General features: G+C 40.5%; 1 protein-coding gene across 1 annotated transcript in view; it reads right to left on the minus strand.

The window, feature by feature from the left end:
* EIF2B3 (eukaryotic translation initiation factor 2B subunit gamma) overlaps window positions 1-22346 on the minus strand; it is a 104375-nt gene that overhangs the window by 19665 nt on the left and 62364 nt on the right. The window contains exons 7-10 of the mRNA XM_059822030.1: window positions 12171-12301; window positions 11324-11517; window positions 7078-7155; window positions 6216-6364 (exon numbers count right to left, since the gene is read on the minus strand). Coding sequence (XP_059678013.1) covers window positions 6216-6364; window positions 7078-7155; window positions 11324-11517; window positions 12171-12301 — 552 coding nt within the window. The remainder of the gene's footprint in view (window positions 1-6215; window positions 6365-7077; window positions 7156-11323; window positions 11518-12170; window positions 12302-22346) is intronic.

Raw genomic sequence — 22346 nt, forward strand, 5'->3', positions numbered from 1 at the left:
TAGTAGTCAATCCAGCTCGGCTTGCTTGTTGTTTTCTTCCTTTGTACATTTTCTCATAGAAAGTAGCAATAAATTGGAGACATGTGGTAAACTAGAGTAGCCTTTAACCAGTCACATGTGCTCTCTCTCCAGTTCCATCACTGAGTAACATTACAGCATCTGTGCCATCTACTTTCACACAGGTAGCCAGAACACCTTTAACAAAATCCAACACATAACTTACTGTCTTCATATGACTGGATAAGGAGATGCTTATTTTGGCTGACATAACATTTTTGGTGCCAGTCCTTTTTCCACAAATCTGGGTACTTTAGTCCTTTATAAAAATTTTTAATCCAGCCTATTCTTTCTGCCCAGGGATTCAGAACTCCCTAAGGTTTAACACATCTCCCCATGGGACTCGTCTAACTTTCCCTCTGTTCTCAATATTCACGTCACCTCCCCGCAGTTTTCGTCACCCACAGTGCTCAGTGTCACCTCACTTGCATTCCAAGTTCCCTGATGCTGCAATGCTCTGCAGTTTGGTGCCATCATGTGCAGCCTGACCCAAAACATATCTGCTTGTCTTTTTAACCCCTTCCCTTTCCAAAAGGTAACCTTAGTAGTGTGTCATATGGGGAATTTCCCCAGTTCTCTTTTGGTAGTATGTTTTTTACATAGTTCCAACAACATGCTGTAAGCTTTACAAACACAACAAGGAGACGAGATTACTGTTCAATAGTTCCTGCTCCTGCACACCCACACCATAAGCTAAATCCCATCTGCAATCCCAGTCTTACAGGTCCTGAAATGAGACTGCCCACTGCATCAGACTATCCGGGAACTATCTGCTGCAAACTCCTTTCTGGAAGGAACCCTCTCCTTCTCCCACTGCTATTCATAGTTTGGGATACAGCTTGAGGAGTTTAACGGTGAGGAATCTTTTGAGACATCACATCAAAGTATAGCCACATGACTGACACCAGGATAAAGACACTGTTGTACAATCAAAGGGAACCTTGCAGAGTTCCACCCAGATAACTGTTAAATGTCAGCAGTGCCAATACCAAAGAAGGCAGTACCTGCCCTTCAGTGCTTGCGATTCTAGATCCCACAAATCACACCTGCACTGGCAAGCCCCTGTACCACATGAAGCATTTTTGACCACAGACTGTAAAACACTCAGGATCGGAGGTGTGTGTCTATACATTAAAAATGCATATAATTAGGGAGACCAAAATGAACATTGGAACAGCTTTCCAGTGTGGTCGATAGACCTCAAATTGTTCATGATTTTCAAAGAAGATCGCCATCTTTTAAATTCAACAGCTGCTGAGTTCAACTCAGCAGGTACTGCCTAAAATTCTCTGGCTTGTGTCAGGCAGATGACCAGACATTTCATTTATCTTTTCCATTGTCCAAAAATGATCATCCCCAATGAGCAGTTTTTATGACAAAATTATAGGTGAGACAGGTTGAGCCTCCTTGGTTAGTCTGTGCAGATCTGGTACTTCCTGGCTATGGAGGTGAAATCTTGATGCAAATCTTGAGCCGTTTGCATCTTGCTGTCACCCCCTTGAATAATCACAGCAGTCTATTTATGATTTCCATAAAAACATCATTTGAAGCATACTGCTTTCCTATATTTCCTTGAAAAAAGAAAAGCGGCAAAATACTTCATTACAGAGACTAAATCTGCCACAGAGCCCCTATGGTACTGACTACTAGCATATGAACAAGACCATTTCAAAGCATGGCTTACTGTGGACTTGATATTTATCTGAGCTTTTCATGTTTGCCTCCTCAATTAACCTCAAGTAGTCCAAAGATCGGGGTTGTTTTTCCCTACTACAGTCCCAGCTCTTGAATCTTTCCCAGGGAGACGTTCATTTTCCACGACCAAGGAAGAAGGATATACTGCACACATGACAAAATGGCCAAGCTCCTTTCAGTAAGTGTATACACTGAGACAGTTTTACTAACAAACAAGAGATTTTGAAATCTTTATCTGCAGGGATGGAATAAAGGATTCAACATGCTTTTCCTGTTAGTATTTGTAATGCTCAGAGCACTTCAGCCCAAGGTCCTGTATGACCACAGCAATTAGAAAATTCCTCCTGCCAGAAGCTAACAAACTAAGTAAAACTTCAAGGCTGGTAAAAATAAAATCAGTGTTTGAAAAAAACCAAACCCAACAAGCCATCCACCAACTGCCGAAACAAAAGCCAAAACAGGAACCTGAAGCTGAATTCATCCATCCGTATCTAGGTCTCATTTCAAGGAAGCCAAGTGTGCCCGAGTATACCAAATGAAACACAGTTATCACGCTCAGGTCAGCATAATTGGTTGCAAGACTGTCTTCAAGCCCCAACAGCAGTAATTTCTGTTCTGTGAAGATTCAGGGTGGATTTAATGAATCAAAGACATCACTTTTCGTTTGCAAATGGCACAATCTCCCTACAGAATCAGCTTCAGTCAGTCTGCCAGTGTTACAGACTGCTCCTTTGCAGGCAAGCTATAATGAGGGGACTCCTGCACCAAAGACACAGGAATCCAGGGACCCTGTTGTACTGCACCACCTCTAATGCAAACAGAACAAACAGGAGGCATTGCCCCGAGATACTGTAGAGACTGAGGACATATACAGCTACTGCAGGAGCATTCAGATATACAAAGTTTTCAAGCGACCTATAATTTCAGCTCAATTAGCAGATTTTCTCCAACTATGTAACTCAGTGCAGTCATTTGTCACTGAGCTCCGGGGAGCCGTCCAGAGGGAAACAAGAACAGTTTCCCCGCTGCAGCCTGTCACCTGGGCAGTCAGCATCTCTCAGCACTTGCGCTGTTGTATAAATTACATCCCTCCCAGCTTGGTCAAGTATGTCCATCATTCAGCACATATGTAATCTTCGCTATTTTATTGTCTCATTGATGGAAGAATTAGCTGCACAGTGGGAAATACATTAAGAAAGGACTACCAATTATTTTGCCCGTGTTACTAACTTCTGTAATCCCCTGTAATCTCTTCTAAGGGGGATTCATATCTACTCAAATCACTTCACAGGAGACATATATAACGTAACAGAAGCCCTACACAACAGGGAAAACAAAAACCCTGCTACTCATTCTCCAGAGTATTGAACACATCAGCCATCGCTGGAGAATGGATCGTAATTGCAAACAGTATGCAATGGCACTGTCCAAGCTAACCCTGGTTCCTTGATCCATTCAGTTGGGAAGGTCATCATCATCTAGGTCATAACCTCTGTTTCTCCAATAATGAGCCAACCACAGCCTAACAATAGGAATCTAGTTTTGTTCTAAGCACCTTGTGGTGTTCCCATCTGCCCAGAATCTATTTATCCATTTCAGAACCTGGTATCAAATGTGGTGAGGCTATTCAAAACCTTATTCTGGTTTGGAGATGTAATTTGTGGATCTTGATGCCACAGGAACTATGGCACAGGATCCTTAAATCACATTACAGGAAAACCATCAAGAGATAAAACTTTTTAATCTGTTTTTTGTTGTTGTTTTGGTTTTTGGTTTTTTTTTTTCCTATATTGACATAGTGAACTGAAGCTGCTGATCACTTTTGCAGCTAAGATGGGGGGGGGGGGGGGGGAAAAGGAAAGGTAAGATTCAACCCAGAGAAGCTAGAGGTGATGTAAGTGGTAAGGGAATTACCAAGGCAGGGCCATGTATAATCATAGCTCTTGATAAATGAACTTAGAATGAACTTAGCATTTTTGCATTTGGTTGCTCCCAGTCTCCCGACTTTCAGAAATTATTTACCTGATCTTTCTTTCTTCTCTGGGTTATCTAAACAGCTTCGTCTTTTCCATAATATGTGCCCTACTGCAGTCTTCTCAGCCTACTGCTTCAGGCTGGTATTATTGCAATGAACACTGTTGAGACTAGCCTTCAGTTACGACTCACATTTGACTAGGGCATTAATATAGTAGTCCATTAGTTTGGTGAAGCTGCTCATGTCAGCATTAAAATGTATATTCTTTAAATGACACAGGTTTTATCCACTTCTCAGTGCAATTCCAGAAGTTTCTAATATACAATACCTTAGGCAGTGTCAAAATGGGCTTACTTGTTGGACATTTACTATGCAACAAAAAATGAATTAGATCTGTCAAGTCACTTCATTATGCTCATTTTGCCAACTTTATTATGCCATATTAGTCAACATATACGGACTTTCCAATTAAAGTCCAAGACATTTTCTGAAGTTGGTGATTAGATAAAGCCTGAGTTATTTCAGAGACACTTGGGAGAAGAGATGTTTACAAAGAGAAGTTGTCCATTGTGGGCAGTTTAAAGAAAAAACACATATAATTTATCCACCTGTTGCAAATGGATCCATCAATGCATGTAAGAATCGTGAGCATTTTAACAAAAATCTATCAGATTTAATCGAAGTCATGAAAGAGGGTCAAAATACAAATCTTCACTAAGTTACAAGCAAGACTTCTTTCAATGAAACTCAGCAGCAAGAATATTTCTGTATCTCGCTACCTGTTTATGCATGACTTCATACCCCTCTAATCTTAAGACTTACCACGATGCAATAAGAAATACTATATCAGCTCAGTATCTGTGCAGATTTACACAATATGAATTACAATATGCTTTGAAATAAAGCTCCATGGTCTATAATCTTAATTCTGGCTGGAGAGGAATAATTAGAAATTTTACTCCACTGCATCAGCGTGCAGTAACCATAGAGCAGCTAAGGGGGTAAACCCCTGGGACTATAAGGTTTTTCACTCAATGGTGGCTACATTGTTTTCACTGAGAATGACCAGGGATGACATTGTTTTCCAGAAATTCACAAAAATGTTACCTCAAAAGTTAGTTTTTCCCTCTTAAAAAAATATCACCATCTTTATGATGCTTATGGAATTTTGTGGAATGCTTAAGATAATGACTCTGAGCTCTATTTAGGATTTAGAAAAGAATATTACTATATACCAGTGCAGACAAACACAAGCTGATTTGGGACTCTTCATAAAAATAGCACTATTTATACACTTAGCCGCCTCTGTGTTTTAATGGTAGAGCTGCTCACCTCATATGCAAAACCATACCATTACGACTGTGGCATCAATTCATTCATCAAAATGAGAGAAGGTCTCAAGACCAAACGAGAGAGGTTCTGGTACTTCTTATGACAGCAGTGCTTGTGATCCAGCCATACTGGATCCATTTGCGATTGAACTGGAAACCAGCTATTTTCTATACTCAACGGAATTCTGATTTATGATGTGCTTGAAATTACTGTGGATTTCTATTAAAGACAAACACTTGGCAGTAAGGTACCATACTTACCTGTAATTTAGTTATGTAACAGTAGTATCCTCCATAGACCCCACATCCTTTGGGGTTTTTTGTTTTTCAGATATGCAACTTTCAGAGCCAACTTGGCATTTTTTAAGAGTTTGGCCTTTTTCCTGAGGCCCTAAGCAAACCTCAAGCCATGAAGGAGCAGGGAATTTATACAGGCCTGCACAGACTCAATCAGCAGTTTCCTTTCCACTGACATTCACAGGAAGCCAGCATGTATGGAAAGATGGGGGCATGCAGACATCAACAATTACAGATAGGCCACTTTTCCCACATTTGGAAATGAACAGCTCAAGGCTACCTATTTAGTTAGTGCCTTTAATGCACGGGAAACCTCTACTAGCTGGCAGATTTTCTCTTTGAAAAGTTTATTCATTTATTCTATTACTCAGCATTTGCAATGCTAAAGTAAAGCTGCAAGATGACAAAAAAGAAAATGACGTTTTAGGTAAGCTGTAATGTTCAAAGGTGATAAGAACATGTCTAGTTGGTAAGTGTACCACTTCAAAATGTTTCCTGCCTCAAATGTTTTAGGTATACTCATAGACCCAGCCACTAAAATAAAGCTTGGAAGGATGACACAAGCTCATACAGACTCATACATCCACTTAACTTACTTACACATTCTGAAGATGACATAACCTCCTCTAAAAGGAAGAAATTTATGTTCCAAGACTGCAGCCCTCTTGTTAATTCATTTCACTTGCGCATTTGTAGCCTGTTCACAGACACTTGTTTCTGACTCGGTCTTTAGAAACACACCCCCAGGGTTCAACTGTTCTGGCTGAGGATCGCTTACAGGACAAAAATTACGGACTCAGAATCTAGCTAGAAAAAGAAACTGCAAATTTAAGGGACCGAGATACAAAGAGGTGACATACCCTTCCTCAATTGTAACAGAATTCATGATGATGCAGTTTGTTATCTTAACTTTGTCTTTTATGGTACACATGCTGCCGATGATGGAGTGTTTAATGGATGTCTTCTCCCCCACTTGTGTGCATGACCCAATGATGCTGTCTGATCCAACCTAGGGAAGAAAGGAACGGAAAATGGCAAAAGTACCTGGAGCTTTCCGATACGTGTTCTCCATACACCTCTTCCAAACAGCATGTCTCAAGCACTCATTAACAAAGTGTACCCTGCTCTACCCTTGGAGATCCTTGGCAGAGGAAAGACCTAGAAATTTGGCGCCCATCCCATAGGCAGACAGTTGGACAGTCTTCCCAAGGTCCATTAGCTTGGTAAAACTCCATTAGCTGGTCCGGCTCTGTAGGCCTCATGTCATAAGGTAAGCATGGTAAGAATAGTCCGGCTGGTACTCACTGGTTTCACTAAGGTTTGCCCGTGAGACCTGTGAAAAGGAGGCTTGAAGCTGGTATTCAACCAAAATGCTTTAGCAAGAAGCAGAGCTAAAATACTGACCCCCTTCTGAGTCAGGCGTCCTTTGGGAGGCAAACTGCTCAACTACCATGAACTGCCATTAGGGAACAAGCGACTGCAGTGTCTGACTTGAGAGTAAGATAGAATTTTTATCAAACATTTTTAAAGACAGAGGCTGAAAGGCAGGAACCCATGGGTGAGCCTACGAGGAGACTCTGGGCTGTATCACCCACATTGCAATTCCACACTTCAGAACTCAGCTTCGCTTCCAACAGTGGCAATGAATTTTAGGAAGCAGTTCTTGAAGCAAAGGGCATGCAGAGTATTGAAAGAGCAGAGGTGGGGAAAGGGAACACTTACCATGCCTCTGTCAGTGATCTGTGCAGACCCATGAACCAGTGGCTCTTCCAGACCCAGATTAAGCAATAGCTTGGGAACCTGAATGCAAAAACCCACATCACAAGTTAATATGACAGTGCTGTACGCGCATGTTACATAAGCAGCTCAAAGATGGCTTTGGTTTCCATTGCACTAGTGCATCTACCATAAACATTTTAACTTAAAGGAAAATGTAGGTTCCTGCATCTGCAACCAGATATGTGTGATTTATCATCTTCCCCTGTTGTAAAGGAGACAGGTACACTTCCACTGCAGTGTACTGCGTGTCTCCTCTCGACTCAGGTTCCCACCTGTGGGGAAGCAGCGGATCAGCATCAGCAAGCAGGCTGGCTCCAGCTGAACACAGTGACATCCTGTACATTACTCCAACGTCCAGCATCTGCCATTTCAAATGTAGCTCAATGTGTTTTACACCATTCAGTAATGCAAGAGAGGGAAGCAAGTAATATCAAATATAAACCAGTAAACTGGCATAAAAACATGACTATGTTCAGCCCACTCAATAAAGTAGCATGCTGAAGTACAGGCAACAAAAAAGTATTTCGGATGTTTAAGGAGAAAGAAACTAAAGTTGATCAAGTGGCTATTCCCAATGGTAGAAAGCTGCAGAAGAAAAGGCTCTTGACAGAGAGAAGGCAGGTGTTAGATAAGCAGACAAAGCAGCGATGGTAATAGAGAGAGACACGGCCCATGAGGTAGCCAATAACAAATCCGTGGAGAGCAATTCTGAACTGGCTCCTGAAAAGAAAGGGGAGCCAGTGTTGTAGAAGGATGGGATGTCACTCCATCATTCCTCCTTTTCCGGCTGAAAGAGCAGCCTGAGGCATTCTGCATCTCCTGGCGTCAGGCTGGGGCCAAGGTCACACACCACAGAAGAGGCGATGACAGCGCGGGTGGGGATTTCAGGGGAGGTGGGAGTCTCGCAGCAATGCACAGACACAGTGCTGTACAGAGTTACTTGCAGCGGTGATGCAATGTACGATGCATCTTGCTAGGACAGAGATGGCAGTCAAAGAAACACGGGAGATACAGAAGGCAGCAAAGCGATGCTAAGAGGTCTGCGTCATGGCAAATCATGTGCCTGAGCGTGAGGCAGCATGTGACGGGGCTGGTGTGGAGCTCCACACATGCTGTTTGGCCAGCCAGGATGTACGCACTGACTGTCCATCTGGGAGGTCAACTGGAGTCTCAGCACAGTGACTGTGTAACTGGGTTTGCGTGAGGGGAGGAAGCAGCACTCATTAAGTCTCCCTCTTCTCTACCCCGGCACCTATTTTTACCAAAATCGTAGGATAGAAGTTTTTGTTTGAGAACACTATTGCTCTGTTATATTTGTCTGAGAGTTGCCAGTAATTTCCAAAGCTGCTATAAAGGAGCTGCTGTACAGTTCAATTGTGTAAAACGACTTCCTTAGAAAGCTGGGATAACAAGAGCTGATGGCTAGGGAGTGAACGTCAAGAAGCAGATCCCACAGATCTGAAGAAATTAGGATCAGATCAGAAAAAAGTATCTCAAGATCTCAAATGAGACGATACTTGCAGGAAATTGTTTGGATACTCATAATATGACCAGCCCATTTCCCTTCCCACATGCAAGGATAGATAAATAGTGCTGTTTTTCATATGATAAGAATTTTCACAGGTGATGCTTCATTCAGATGAGTGAGATGAGTTCAGATGAGCTCACATCTCTGAGCTATGATTTCAGGCTGCCTGTTGTCCCCAGCAGGCATTTCCACATCTGCATCTCTTTACATCTTGAAGATGGTCCTTCCCACTAGACTTGTGTTTTCTTTTTTTTTAAAAAACAAGAGCAGGTCAGATCCTTCAGTCCAAGGTGCAGACACTACAGAAAAACACCAGCTTACCAAAACACCACAAACTAGGCCAATCCACCTGGATGATGCTGGCTTGGTGAAGGGACATTGTCCTTACCTGACACATAGCTGAGCAGCCACAACACATAGATCCAAGAGAGGAACACACACCAAAGCATACCTACAGCGTAGGTTGGAAAGATTCCTACTATCCAGTGTTGCTCTGTGTGAAGGGAAAGAAACAAGGAAAGGCTCTTGCCCTCCTCAGTGGAAAGGTGGTGTGGTGAAATAAATACAGGATTTTACTGGCCAGAGTAAAGCCCTTATTAGAATCAGTCAGTGGTAGTGCAGCCTGAGGGGTGACCCAAGAAAGCTACCAGCTCAAGCATTTTGTTCTGAAAAGGAAGGTTAGATAGGGGGCAGGAGTCAGAGGGAGTGCCTGGGTCAAGGGAAGGTTTAAGATGTGTTTGGATTTAATTCATCTTACAAAGAAACTATTTCCTGCTATTGAAGATAACTCCCTCCTGAACCCACCTGCCCACACACAGGCTGCAGGCATCCAGAAACCCAGCTGGAAGTGAAATGATGTGAGTAAAGTGTTTCCTCACCAGAAGGGCAATGGGTTAGGATGCCATTCCTTCCCATGGCTACTGGAATGGACTGCTACTGCTCCATGAGTCTGTCCTCTTGGACAGCAAAGTTGTAGGTCCCAGCTTTGCAGCCAGGGAATCAGAATCTGGTCTGTGAAGACCAAGATAAGAGCAAACAACACACCAGAAGTCTTCCTTAAAGACCAGCAAAACAGGTAACAAAAAGCCGGTAAAATTAAATGTGTATCTTTTATGAGGATTAGCAAGAAAAACAAAATGCAGTGGTACTGAAAAAAGGAACTCCTTTCTCGCAACCCCTCATTAAGCTCCATTTTATGTTTTACCTCCACATAGTTTCCTTAGAAATTTTACCATTCTGGAAAAGTTAAAAATTCAAAGAAAATCCTTTCCAACATTGAAGGCCCCAATGTGATTTCAAAACACTAATTCTATGTACCACCCAGGAGCAAACACGTTTCCTGAACTGACCAAAATGTAGAATATTTAGGTTAAAAAAAAAAACAAAACCCCAACACAAAAAAAACCCACATGGAGTCTGACTGGCTCAACTCAATAACTTTTTACTGAAGTGGCTGCTGCCAAATGTACACGCACACTTCCCCTAGCAAGCGGTGTTCTCCCTTAACCCTTTGGGCTCACTTGTTCCTGATATTCTTGGGGAAAGTTTTCCCTTTCTGACAGCAGTGCTGCCTTCCTTCTCTATTCCTCATGTCCCTAACTGCAAAACAAATCACTTTATTTCTGTGCTCCTGTACAGGCACCAAGGAGAAAGAGCTCCAGTGCGTGAACTCACTCTGCCATGCTGCAATTCTAATTTGCGTAAATTTCATCCATTAATTTTAGTAAAAAAAAAATCAACTCAATCTGAGAGCAAAAGCAAGGCAGTGACCACTTCCAGGATTTCCAATACAACTTTACTGGTCTCCCAGCCCCACTTCCAGAAATCTTGAGTCTTTTCCTAGTCACTCCCTATCGGTCTTTCAAAACTAGAGGAAACTGTCTGCTCCTGATAGCAACAAAGTTCATCAATAGCAGAGTGAAGTGAGAACTTGTACATTGCATCAGCCAGTGTAGTAAAAAAAAAAACCAAAAAAACCCAAGAAACCCCCCCAAACATATTAAAAGGTTTTAATCATCAGCTCATTAGCTAGTACAGGATTTCTCTAATCCTCCCCTGTGATCTTTTATTTTATGAATTCTCAGTAGTATGAAAGTGAAAGCTACAACAGATCAACATTTCAACTCTGTTTTTACCTGGAGTGCCACTGTAGTAAAACCTGTTCATAAAGTAATTCTTTCATAATGGAAAGCATTAGGCAATTTGAATGTATGGGTAGTTTAAGTCTTCCTGCAAATCTTTAATAACCTTTGTCATTATCACTTAGATAAACATCTGTTAGGAAGAGTCCAGTCAGAACTGATCGTGCTTTTAGGACATGGAGGATATTGATTAGATGCTCTATCAAAGCTACTTCCAGCCTCATTTTCCACACTTCTTGGCTCTTTGGCTGCAGGTCTTGCCACCCCCAAAAACCAGAAGAGTGTGTGGGGTGGGGGGTTTTCTTAGCTAAATCAAAGCTATGGAGTAAATTAGTGACAGCACTGTTTCCTGGCCTCATGTCCCTATCCAGCAACCAGTAGGGTGATGTGCCTAGATCACATGGCACTCATTCAATTCCCACGCACTCCTCAGCTGTATCGCTGGGAGCCACTCCTGGAGACTAAAATGTCCCATAAACTACTGCTGTATTCCCACGTGGAAGCTCTGTATTTTTCTCACCTGTCGGTTAGCTTCAATATACAACCCAAGAGTATTCACTCGGTAGCACAGTCCCTCTTTCATTATATGGACGTAGCAGCGTACTTTTCCTTCATGGAGAGTTTCATTCATATCTCCTCTATGATCATTCCAACAAGAGTTATCTGGAGCAGGTTTCAGCAAGCTATTATCTTCCTTTATGAAGCTATAAATGTCTGGAGAACACACACATGCATGAAGAAGTTAGACAGGATTTAATGAAATACTTTCTGAAGAGGAACACTATTAAAATACTGTTGGTGAAGGAAAGTTTTTACCTCACATCATCTGAATGGCTAGATACTTAGCAATCATTAATAGATTTTATCACATATAGTGAGTAAGTACTTATTTTTATTCTGCAGGTGGGAACCAAGGGATCAGGACAGATGCAATGTTTTGCCCAAGGTCACACAAGGAGACAGCAGAAATGCTAAAAATAATTTCCAAGATCTCAGATCCTGTCCAGTTCCCAGTGCAGGGAAGTTAAGGCTTAGTGTGTTGCCATACGCAATTTTAGGAACTCCCTCCTAAAATTACATTTTCAAAAGTGCATTTACCCATACTGTATTCCAGAAGAAAAAAATATAGAGCACCTAGCTGATTTGCTCTTGATTTACATCAAAATAAGGGAGGTCAAAAATATTTATATAATGCACAATAGTGTTTGAAAAAGAAATCTACTATAATCTTTGCTATCATGAAGTATAAGAGAAAAAAAAAAAATCCCCAAACTAGTGTTTCAGGCTAATTCTGTACTTTACCAAATAATTCAGCTGTAGCATATGGGCTTTAAAACGTTCATCAAATCTTTGATACTTGTACTGACCTAGGGATGCCTGTTCTTTTTTCTTTCGGTCCTCTTCTTTGTTGTCTATTCCTTGCTGCTTCTCTGTAGGAGAAGAGAACTGTTTCCTAACCAGATGTGGAATCAGTTCACTCCGGAGAGATGTGATTGTCCTGGGGAAGGAGAAGCACATGTGAAGTCCGTGAACGCTAAAACTTACGTCTTCATTTTCTTTGCATAATATTATAAGACATTTTGAACATTTTTCATGAGAACGAATCAAAATGCCAGGTGCTCCAAGATATCTGGCACTACAAAAATGTCCGTTAGTCACATGTTTCCTTAATGCATTACAATAGAAGGAAGATTCAAAATAAGGAAAAAGGTTAATCTTCAGAACTAATTCCCCTATATTTTAAGAGAGATACCTATAATTTAATATGGCATCACCCTGCAATTCATGCTTGTGTGCAGTTAGAATGCAGAACAGTACCAACACGCTAATGACAACAACTGAAATCCACTTTATGTGGCTTATAAAAAGGCATCAATTGATCTGAAAAGAGAGAACAAAGTGCCTGTAGAGGAAAAACCAAAGCAGCTCCTTTTCTTTGTGACAAAAAAAATGGAAATGCTCAAGGATATCTGAAATACCTGATCCTTAAATGAAAATATTTATGACACAGACATTAATAATGTCCTCCTGCTCACATGAAACATCAAGAACATTATTTAAAGACTCAGTTCTTTAACCAAGAGAAATCAATACATTTTAACAAGTTTAGGTCCCAAGAGTTTGATGCTCTTTAGGTGCCCCAACTCAAAATACATCCGTCAACAGAAAGTTTCCAAAGGATTCAGCTGTCAATACACCCATTTTCCCTGTGTGTAGATTTCAACTTCTATTATATTAATTTTAACACCCCAATAGAGGTAGGCACCCCAATAGCAGGAGGCAGCAAAATCACATGAGGGGTTTGTGATAAAGCAGGGACTTGACCCCAAGCCACCTATGCCTTAAACAAGGACCCTGATCACTAGATTATCTTTCCTCTTGCATTGATTTATGCATTACAATGAATCAAGAAAAACCCCTCCCCAAAAGACAAATATCAATGTAGAAAGTCTACTGTACAATGGGATTATAACCCTGGTAATTTAGTTTTGACTATTAGAAGGTAATTTTATATTACAATAAAGTATTTGGAAAACACACCCAAATCAATAGTTTTTAAAGTTGGAGTGCATAAGATGCAGTCTTAAAAGAGCTTTACTGTTGTTGTTTCATTATTTTAACAATCTGCATTTAGTTACTGAATTGTGGCTTATTTAAAATAGTGCTTGGGAAAATCATGCGGAAAATGAACTCAAACTTGGCACATATACGAGGAAGTGCTGAACTTCAGAGGAAGGATTGGGAGAACTAACACAGAGAGCTTGGCTAGAGGAACTCAACAAATGATAACCCGCAAAGAAAGAGAACTTATTTAGAATGGAAGACAGCAAAACTAGGAACTAACTATAGGTTAAATTAAAAAAGGAAAGTACTAGAATGAGTCTCCTGAAAGAGATTTTGGTTGGCAAAATCTCTAGCAAAGGTGGATCTTAAACAGTTCAAACTTTAAGAAACACACAGCTCATAACCTGCCCAGGCTCCTGTTCAGGTCAATGACAGTGAAACAGAAAAAGGACCAAAACAGTCTTTCCTATCTCTAACTTTGATGGGAAGATTCAGATGTGATCACCAGTTCAGCCCTATGAACAAATACAGTGTTTTCCTTTTTCTTGACAAGCTTTTCCTTCAGTCCTCAACTGTAGTTTGTGCCACATCCTCCATCCTGCAGTGGGATGATCTAACCCACCCCAGCTCTGAAATTCTGCTTTTATTTTTTATGACAGACAAGGAAAAGCTCTAGTCTTCAGTCTCTCCTCCTTCTTGAAAATAAGATTATAATCACCTTCAGATAGCTGTATTTCAGAAACTAACGAAGCAAAACACTTCATTCTTTAATCACCAAATCTCTCCCTGCTAAACTCTTACAGGCGTGCTCTGCCACGGCCGTCCTGGCCCCGCGCTCCGACACACGTGTGGCTGTGCAGATGGGCAGTTTACTAGCTTACAATGTTTGCCTGCAGCTGTGCCATTCAGCAATGATTTCCTGCTTGGGTTTTATACTCCATCCAAAACCGACAATCCTGTGTTTCCCTCAGAGGCTGGCCATGGCATTTATAAGATATATTACCTATAAAATATCCAAGTATTTGGCAGTCTTAAATAGTCTGATGCAGAGGACAACACAACACGGTAGGAAATGAAAGCAGTGGAAAGGGGTAAAGACAAAGTTTTGCCTGGTTTTCGATGGTTTACTCTTTCTTGGCCAAACTCCTGAAGCTTTCCTGCAATTCTCTGAACTGCTAGCCACATTCCTTCAGCAAAGGTGGAGTAAACCTCTGGGTCGTCCGAAAGATGTGGCTCAGAAACACACCCTTCTTACTGGAAAAGGAAAACCAGGAAGGTTTGCCTTTGCTTGTTGACTAAGCAGAAATTATATGCGACATTAAAGGAATTTGCCTTTGGGAAGTATTAAAAAATAAGCAGTAAGGCACTCAGTGACAACAATTCGGGAATTTTTTGTGACAGATCTTGCAAATGTGGATATACGAAGTGACAGCGTGAGAGTATTATCTGACTGTCAACAGCAGGGGAAACTAAACATCTGGCTGGGACTAGGAAAGGAATTTAAATCGAAGGAGGGATGGGACTGAAGACCCTTCATCAAGAGAGAAAAAAAACAGCAGGAGTTTGGAAGAACCAACTAGTCTGTAACCTAGATACAGGAGAAGACAAACCAAAAAGGTTTCTGGTCTAGTGTGTTAAAAATTCTTACAATCAAATCCTGAACTACACGTGCCTATATAAAGAAAAAATAAGTGTAAGACTGTATAATGCTGAAGAAAGCAGTCTTTTTTTATTCTCTTCAGGTTTAAAACTTGGCATCACCATGGTTTCTAAGCTTGTTATTTTATTTAGCACCAAGAAGTAAGAATGAAATACCCACTGAGATCAACATAAGAAAAAAATCTACTATGACCAGGAGAAAGAAAGTGGGAAGGTGGGCAGAAGGAGAGGAAGGGACACAGAATTTTGGCAGAAATCCAGTTCTAAGCCCAATCAGAGTAACCATGCTCTGACACCTCACAGGAAAATCCAGAAGGTAGAGAGGATAAAAATTAACCTGCTTTTGAGAAACATTTGCCAAAACAAACATGCTTTCATAAATTCCAGCTCACGTGACGAGCCTTTTTCGTGATGTTTCATTCCCCAAAATTTGATTTTTGAAGTGATATCTGTCTGTTTTCACCTCGACAGAAAGTAGTAGGTTTTCAATTAAACACTCAAAGATTGAGAGTGCTGTTAAATTGCTGCTTGTAAAGGAGGGGAGGACAAATCCCTGGAGCACCTTATGTGGCTTCGGTCCTGTGAGAACAATGGGAGATGGCAGGTATTTTGAAAGGGGTCAATTCTAATCACATTTTAAGTATATAAAAATCAGAATTGTATCTGGAATGGAATCCTCCATTCACATAGCAGGTCACAACAAAGGGGGATGTTGGCAAGAGACAGTGCATATGTGGGGGAAATGAAGACAACAGGGCAGTTGAAATTCATGGTGCACGTACAAGAAACAGCTGGGAATTCAAGGGAAGATAATTTTTTAAAAAACAAAGGAACCCCCTGGAAAAATCTGTATTAAATGTACCTAATAGCTCAGAGCACACCTCAGTCATTTGCAGTCAGCTCTGCATACTGTAGACTTAGACCTAGGCATTGAAAACCTAGGATAGTCAAGGTTAATTTTATTTAAAACCTAAAATGTTAAGGTACAGAAATGGATACTTGGTCAAACAACTGTAACTTTACCAAGTACTTTTGGAAAGACTGCTGGAGCATGTCCAAAGAAGGGCAACGAAGCTGGTGAGGGGTCTGGAGCACAAGTCTTATGAGGAGCGGCTGAGGGAACTGGGGTTGTTCAGTCTGGAGAAGAGGAGGCTGAGGGGAGACCTCATCGCTCTCTACAACTACCTGAAAGGAGGTTGCAGAGAGGTGGGTGTTGGCCTCTTCTCCAATGTAACTAGTGACAGAACGAGAGGAAATGGCCTCAAGTTGCGCCAGGGGAGGTTTAGATTGGATATTAGGAAAAATTTCTTCACTGAGAGAGTGGTCAAGCATTGGAAGAGGCTGCCCAGGGAGGTGGTGGAGTCACCATCACTAGAGGTGTTCAAAAAACGTGTAGACATAGCACTCTTGGACATGGTTTAGTGGGCATGGTGGTGTTGCGTTGATGGTTGGACTCAGAATCATAGAACCTCTCGAGTTGGAAGGGACCCATAAGGATCACCAAGTCCAACTCCCTGTTTGATGATCTTACAGGTCTTTTCCAACCTTAATGATTCTGTGTGATACTATCACCATCAGAGAGAAATCAGTACCGTGCCTTTAGAATCCCTTTATTCTCGGACCCTGTGCACTGCAACATCTTCCCAGTGTTCCCGGGATTTTCGCATGACAGCAAGGGCACAGATAAGGTGCGTGCTAAATTAAAAATTTTTACTTGTGAAGAACATTAGGTGAAAATACCCTAGATCTTTAAGTTTCATATTTAAACACAGTTATACAGAAGTTTTCAGTGAGTTTTAACCGCAAATGAAATTAGAACAGTCTGTGATATGGCAGAATTAAGTTTGTATCTATGTATATTATCTTATATTATATTGTATTATACTACATTACATACATTACAGCCCACAAAGCTGTAATGAAGCTTATTGAACATAAGCTTATTGAAACTTTAGTAAGAAATGAAGAACAATGGAGTCAATTGAAACACAAGAAGATTTTTGGGGAAAAAAACAAATGTTGACCACCTAAACTTAAAAAAAATATATATATATTTCACAATTAAGCTTTGATGGGTTGTGATTTCTGCTCTTAGACATACATATTGCCGGAGACTCTCTTTCATATGACACAGAAAAGAATGTTTCTGACCAATGCTGGTAAAGAAAAAATGTCATCAAATATTTTATAACAATAGAAGAGTCTTTTTAAGTCTAAGTTTAGGTGATCTTGCAAAAGTCTAGGTACCAGACGGTGCTGTTTGGCTTGACCCACAGCAGGAATGGGAGCATCCACAGCTTTTATTTCCTGCAGCTAATTCTCACTAGCTTCAGACACCCTGAACACAACTGTCAGTTCCATTTACCGGCTGTCATTCATTTTCATTTTACATGTTTCATGTTAAACAACATAAAACAGTAGTAAAAAAGTATTAGCATTTTAATATCATCCCTGTTTTATTAATCTGTGCTGAAGCATGAAATCTACCATTGCTGTTAGCACCCACCTGTGAAATCTGCTGTTACTCTCCATGGACTAGTGGCAGGGGGTCTCCCTTGCTATCATTATTTGCACAATCAGCTACATCTACAGGTGCAGATAGTATTCATGACTCTCCACTATAAACAAGCAGATTATTAACCCTTTTATACCTATGTTTGCCTTTTTCCTTTTTTTTTTTTTTAACAGGCTAATGTTAGCTCTTGTATGACTATGCAAGCATACAGTGGGTTGGGTTCTGATCTTAGCTCCATGGCCTTCAACAAAGATTCTTAAGATCACATCAAAAGGAGAACATGAGGCTGTATTTCAGACTGGTGCTCATAATTAATGTTAGAAATGTATACATAAATACAACTAAACAAATCCTAAGGCACTTACAGTTTTGGCCAAAAAGAAGTTGCATGCTTATGCAGAACAATAAAGATGTAAAAAAAGGGAGGGAGAAAGAAAAAAAAAGTGTGTTTTGGAAGAAAGAGAAAAGTTAATTCTGAACCCTGTAGGTACATAGTTCATGGTTCTCATCGCTTAAAGGATAAAGCCAAATAACATTTAAAAATTCCATGTAAGCTGGGAGCTCTCTTGTTGAATTTCAACGTTATTTTCTCCTGATCCTTTGATGGAGATTAAAAATTTCCATGTGAATACAAAGAAAGAAACAACAGTTACTCTGAGACTTTTTTCCCCGGGCATTTAATGCTCCAAACTAGAACAGCCAGCCACCATTCCCATCTCCTCCCCCCTCCTTAAAGAAAAAAAAAGTCAACTCACTTTGAAGAAAAGACAAAACAGGGTCAGGGCAAGGGGGATTAGGGAAATGATATTTATATCATGGACCAAATTAAAATGTCAATGCAAGAGGCAGGCAAACAGCCCTTGCCACATATATACACCAGGCATGTTTCCTCAAGGAAACAGGAAAAAGATTTGAAAAGAGTTAATGCAGTCCTGAGTTAATACCACCTGCCTCAGCCTCAACACCACTTAAAAGACAGTGTTTGGGTCCATTTCCCACAATGCAGTTTTAACAAGCACAATGGAAAAAGCTATTACAGGCCTTATCCCCTTCTTCTCACGGATTCACTGCTAAAAATGCTGGAATTTCTGAGACATGCTAAATATGTGGAGAAGCAGACAAGGACTATGTACAAAAGGAAAAAAATTAAAATTATAAATTTATAGGGTGTGCCACATCCCTGCAGAAGGCTAATTCTGCCCTTATATCTTGCAATAATCTTTTTGCCTTTGTTTGGTGTACCCAAGACCGATTATAACAGAGGAAAACTCCAAAGTAATCAGGCAAGCCAATAAACTACCAGGCAATTACTTGTGTCTAATTCAATAACCTGCAACACCAATCATAGCATCAAACAGATGTTATTTCTATTTGTCCTGTTCTGCTCTCAAAATTTCTATCACAAAAAGAGTAAATATATTTCTCATCCCCCCCAATTTAATATTAATTACTTATTTGGCAGTGTCTCTTACTATTTTTGGAGCTAAAAGCCTACAGAGAAGGCAAGGAAACTTTAAGAAATGTTCTACCAAAAGGTAATTCCACATAACTGCATTTGTGCTTCATTTATCTTTCCATACTATTTTTTAACCAAAACCTTCAAGTCTGACAGCAACCTACTCCCAACATTCGTAAGAGCGTGCATGACAATATTTCAAAAGCCACTGCAGAGCAAACCGATATAACTGCACAGCTTTGCTTTGCAGGCTCAAGTTTATGAATGACTTTCCAAAACTGCAGAATCACGATCAAAATCCCTGCATTCTGAATGATGGAGGGAAAGCAGAAGACAACACACAAGTGACAGTCATAGACACCACAATGCAGAAAGGACCCAGATCAAAGTATGGAAGGGATGGTATGGATGCAAACCACATAAAAAGCTGTTCTCAAGTTCCACCAAGTCTGGATGCACTTAAAGGAGCAGGAATCTAACTTCCACTTCTGCCAAAAAACCCTTTGGGAAACAAGGAAGCTTTCTGAAAAATTGACCACAGAAATTAAAACTCCTCAATTACATACTCAAATCCTTTGAAAGCATGTGCACACTCAGCTCAGGTCATCTAAGTAACCTTAACTCTGCCCACTTGCCAAACAGCCAGGAACACCCCACAGCTCCCGACAGCTTTTACACATGAATGCCAGCAAGTTTAGACATTTTTAGAACTTCTCTCTGACCAAAAGTTTCTGAGGCTGTCAGAGGCCACCCAGGGTGTTTGGCAGGTTGTACACGCTGCTCAGGAATGGATCTCATTCATTTCCAGACAGCATCCCATTCTTCTAAAACAAGCGCACCTGCACCAAATGTGATTCCATGCCAGAACTCATCCTTCCCCATTCTCTCCCACCTCCGCCTTTGCAGCCATCTGTGTCTGAGTTACCAACTCTTTTCTAAATGCCTTTGAAATTAGGCTCCTTTTCAGAAAAGTGCATCGAACAGAGGCATTCTGATAACATGCCTAAACAAATATGCATATGATGCATTTGATAAAGTTGATGTGTATCCATAAAACTGATGAACTATGTAAATTTTGGGTGCACAAGTATATGTTTAGATAGATTTAAATACTTCAGGCTTGTCTGTATAAAACATGTCAAAAAATGTAGACATGGCTGTAGCTTCTCATGGGTAAGCTCTTTCACCCTGCTCCACTGAGGCTTTCAGTTTGACTTAACAACATGCCCATTCTTTCAGCAGTCTGGGAGATAAACTGGAAGCTCTGGTGTGTAATTCAGTCCTGCTTCCACCTGTATAAGTCCCATTTCTACATCCTTCTCCCCAGCAATCATTCTACCTTAATAAATTCCTGTCCTCACTATTGATTACTAATCCTTGCTCCACCCCTCCCTGTAGGACAACTCTTCTGTTCTCTTTACTGTGGCATTTTCAACATGTTCTGCTGTCCTGTAATAAGACTAAGCTTCTTCTCTTGTGACTTTACCCTTTCTTGAAGAACTTTAAGATGAAGCTTTTTGGCCAATGAATCCCATCTCTCTTCAGGAGCCTACTTTTATTCATAATTTCCATTTTTATTCATTCTTTCCAGGTGGTATTCATCCAGAAAGGTTTGGTGTAAAATGCTGTGTGTGCTACAGTTCATCTCTGTCTTTGATGTAGGGAAATGTCACTCCTCCTCCACGTCTTCAAAACCGGTAACTTAACTAGACAGCACTCAGCATTTCTCATAGACTGTCCTGCGGCTGTTTAAAATGTTATACTCCCTTTTGTATTTTTTCACTTTAAGTGAAGCAAGTTGTAGTTGCTTCACCTTGACTCAAGACTGTATTCTAAGATCAGCCCTTACCTCATACTTTAGCTACTGAAAATGGAACTTAAAATGTTATCTATTGATGATTCACTGACTTAATTAGCTACTCTATTGAGACATGTGTGCCCTATCATCATTAGTAACACTTATTCTCCCTTCTATATGCAGGAAGTTAAAAGTCTCCCATCACAGTAATTCAATGCAACAATAAAGTCAGCAACAGTGCTATAGACATCTTTATTATTGTTCATGTTTCATTTGACTGGCTAAGGCACAATGAAATTTGACACTGAACTAACACCTAGAGTACAAAAAATATGAGAAGTGGAATAGTAGGGAAACAATCACTATTTTCCCTGTTTCTCAAAAATTCAAGTTGTGAGTAAAAGGGGACTTTCAGCATTTCAGAAGGATCAGTCAGTGTCTGAAGTGGTATGGAAAAGATATTTAGAAGCAAACCAGAGAGGGAAAGAAAGGAAAACATTATCTTGAATATTCCTGAAAGTTTCACAATCTTGGGGAGAAATTCAGATCATCTGAACAGAACAGAAAATATAGGAGAATTATGTTTTCTACTGCAAGAGAAATATGCCATGATATCACCTATAAGGATTGTATCCTCACAGGGAAATCTTCAGCAAGGTAAGATAATTATTTCACCCCAAGTATTATCTTACATGTGAGTAGTGCTATGTGGAAGAAAATGTACTGCACTGATTAAAGAATGCTTAGGATGATACTGTCCAAGTGGTAATAATTTAAGGAAAAAAAAAAAAAGAAGAAAAAAGGGCACATAGATGGATAAAATAATTATAATTCCTCCTTGGTTCAAAATCCAGATCTCCCATGAAAACAAAGTCAATTTAACTGAAGGCTACCCAAGGAAACTGCAACTGCATGAAACAGTGGAAAAAATAGTTAAGAATTTTTGATGTTTATTATCAGATCAGAGCAAGCCCAGCTGAGGCCACCAAGACGCACCAGGAGCACATGACGCAGGAGAAGCTGGGGGAGCTGGGTTTGTTCAGCCTGGGGAAGAGAAGGCTGCAGGGGGATCTGATTACAGTTTTCCACTACCAGAAGTGAAGCGACATAGAACACAGCCAGACTTTTCCACAAGATGCACAGTAAAAGGGCAAGAGGCAACGGACGCAAGCTGCAACAAGGGAAATTCCAGTTGGGACACAAAGAAAACTTTTTAGTGAGTGGTACAGTCCTGGGACAAGGCCCAGTCTCCATCCTTGGAGATTTTCAAAACTCAACTGCAAAAAACCCCTGAGCAACACAAAAGTTAGCCCTACTTTGAGCAGGAGGTTGGAACTAGAGGTCCCTGCCCAACCTATATTTTTCTATGATTCTATAATATTTGCATTGATATTTGAATGACCTTTTTCATGTTCTCCCTACATTCACTTTTCACAGGGAATCCAAAGGGTCATTATCTGATGCTGTAAATCACAGTGGGAGGACAAAATTAACAAATTTTAACATTTACTTTACAAAAATTTGCATTAGGAGCAGCTTGCATGCACAGA

Source organism: Gavia stellata, chromosome 10 (assembly GCF_030936135.1).
Source record: "Gavia stellata isolate bGavSte3 chromosome 10, bGavSte3.hap2, whole genome shotgun sequence".
In the NCBI taxonomy this organism is placed as follows: domain Eukaryota; kingdom Metazoa; phylum Chordata; class Aves; order Gaviiformes; family Gaviidae; genus Gavia; species Gavia stellata.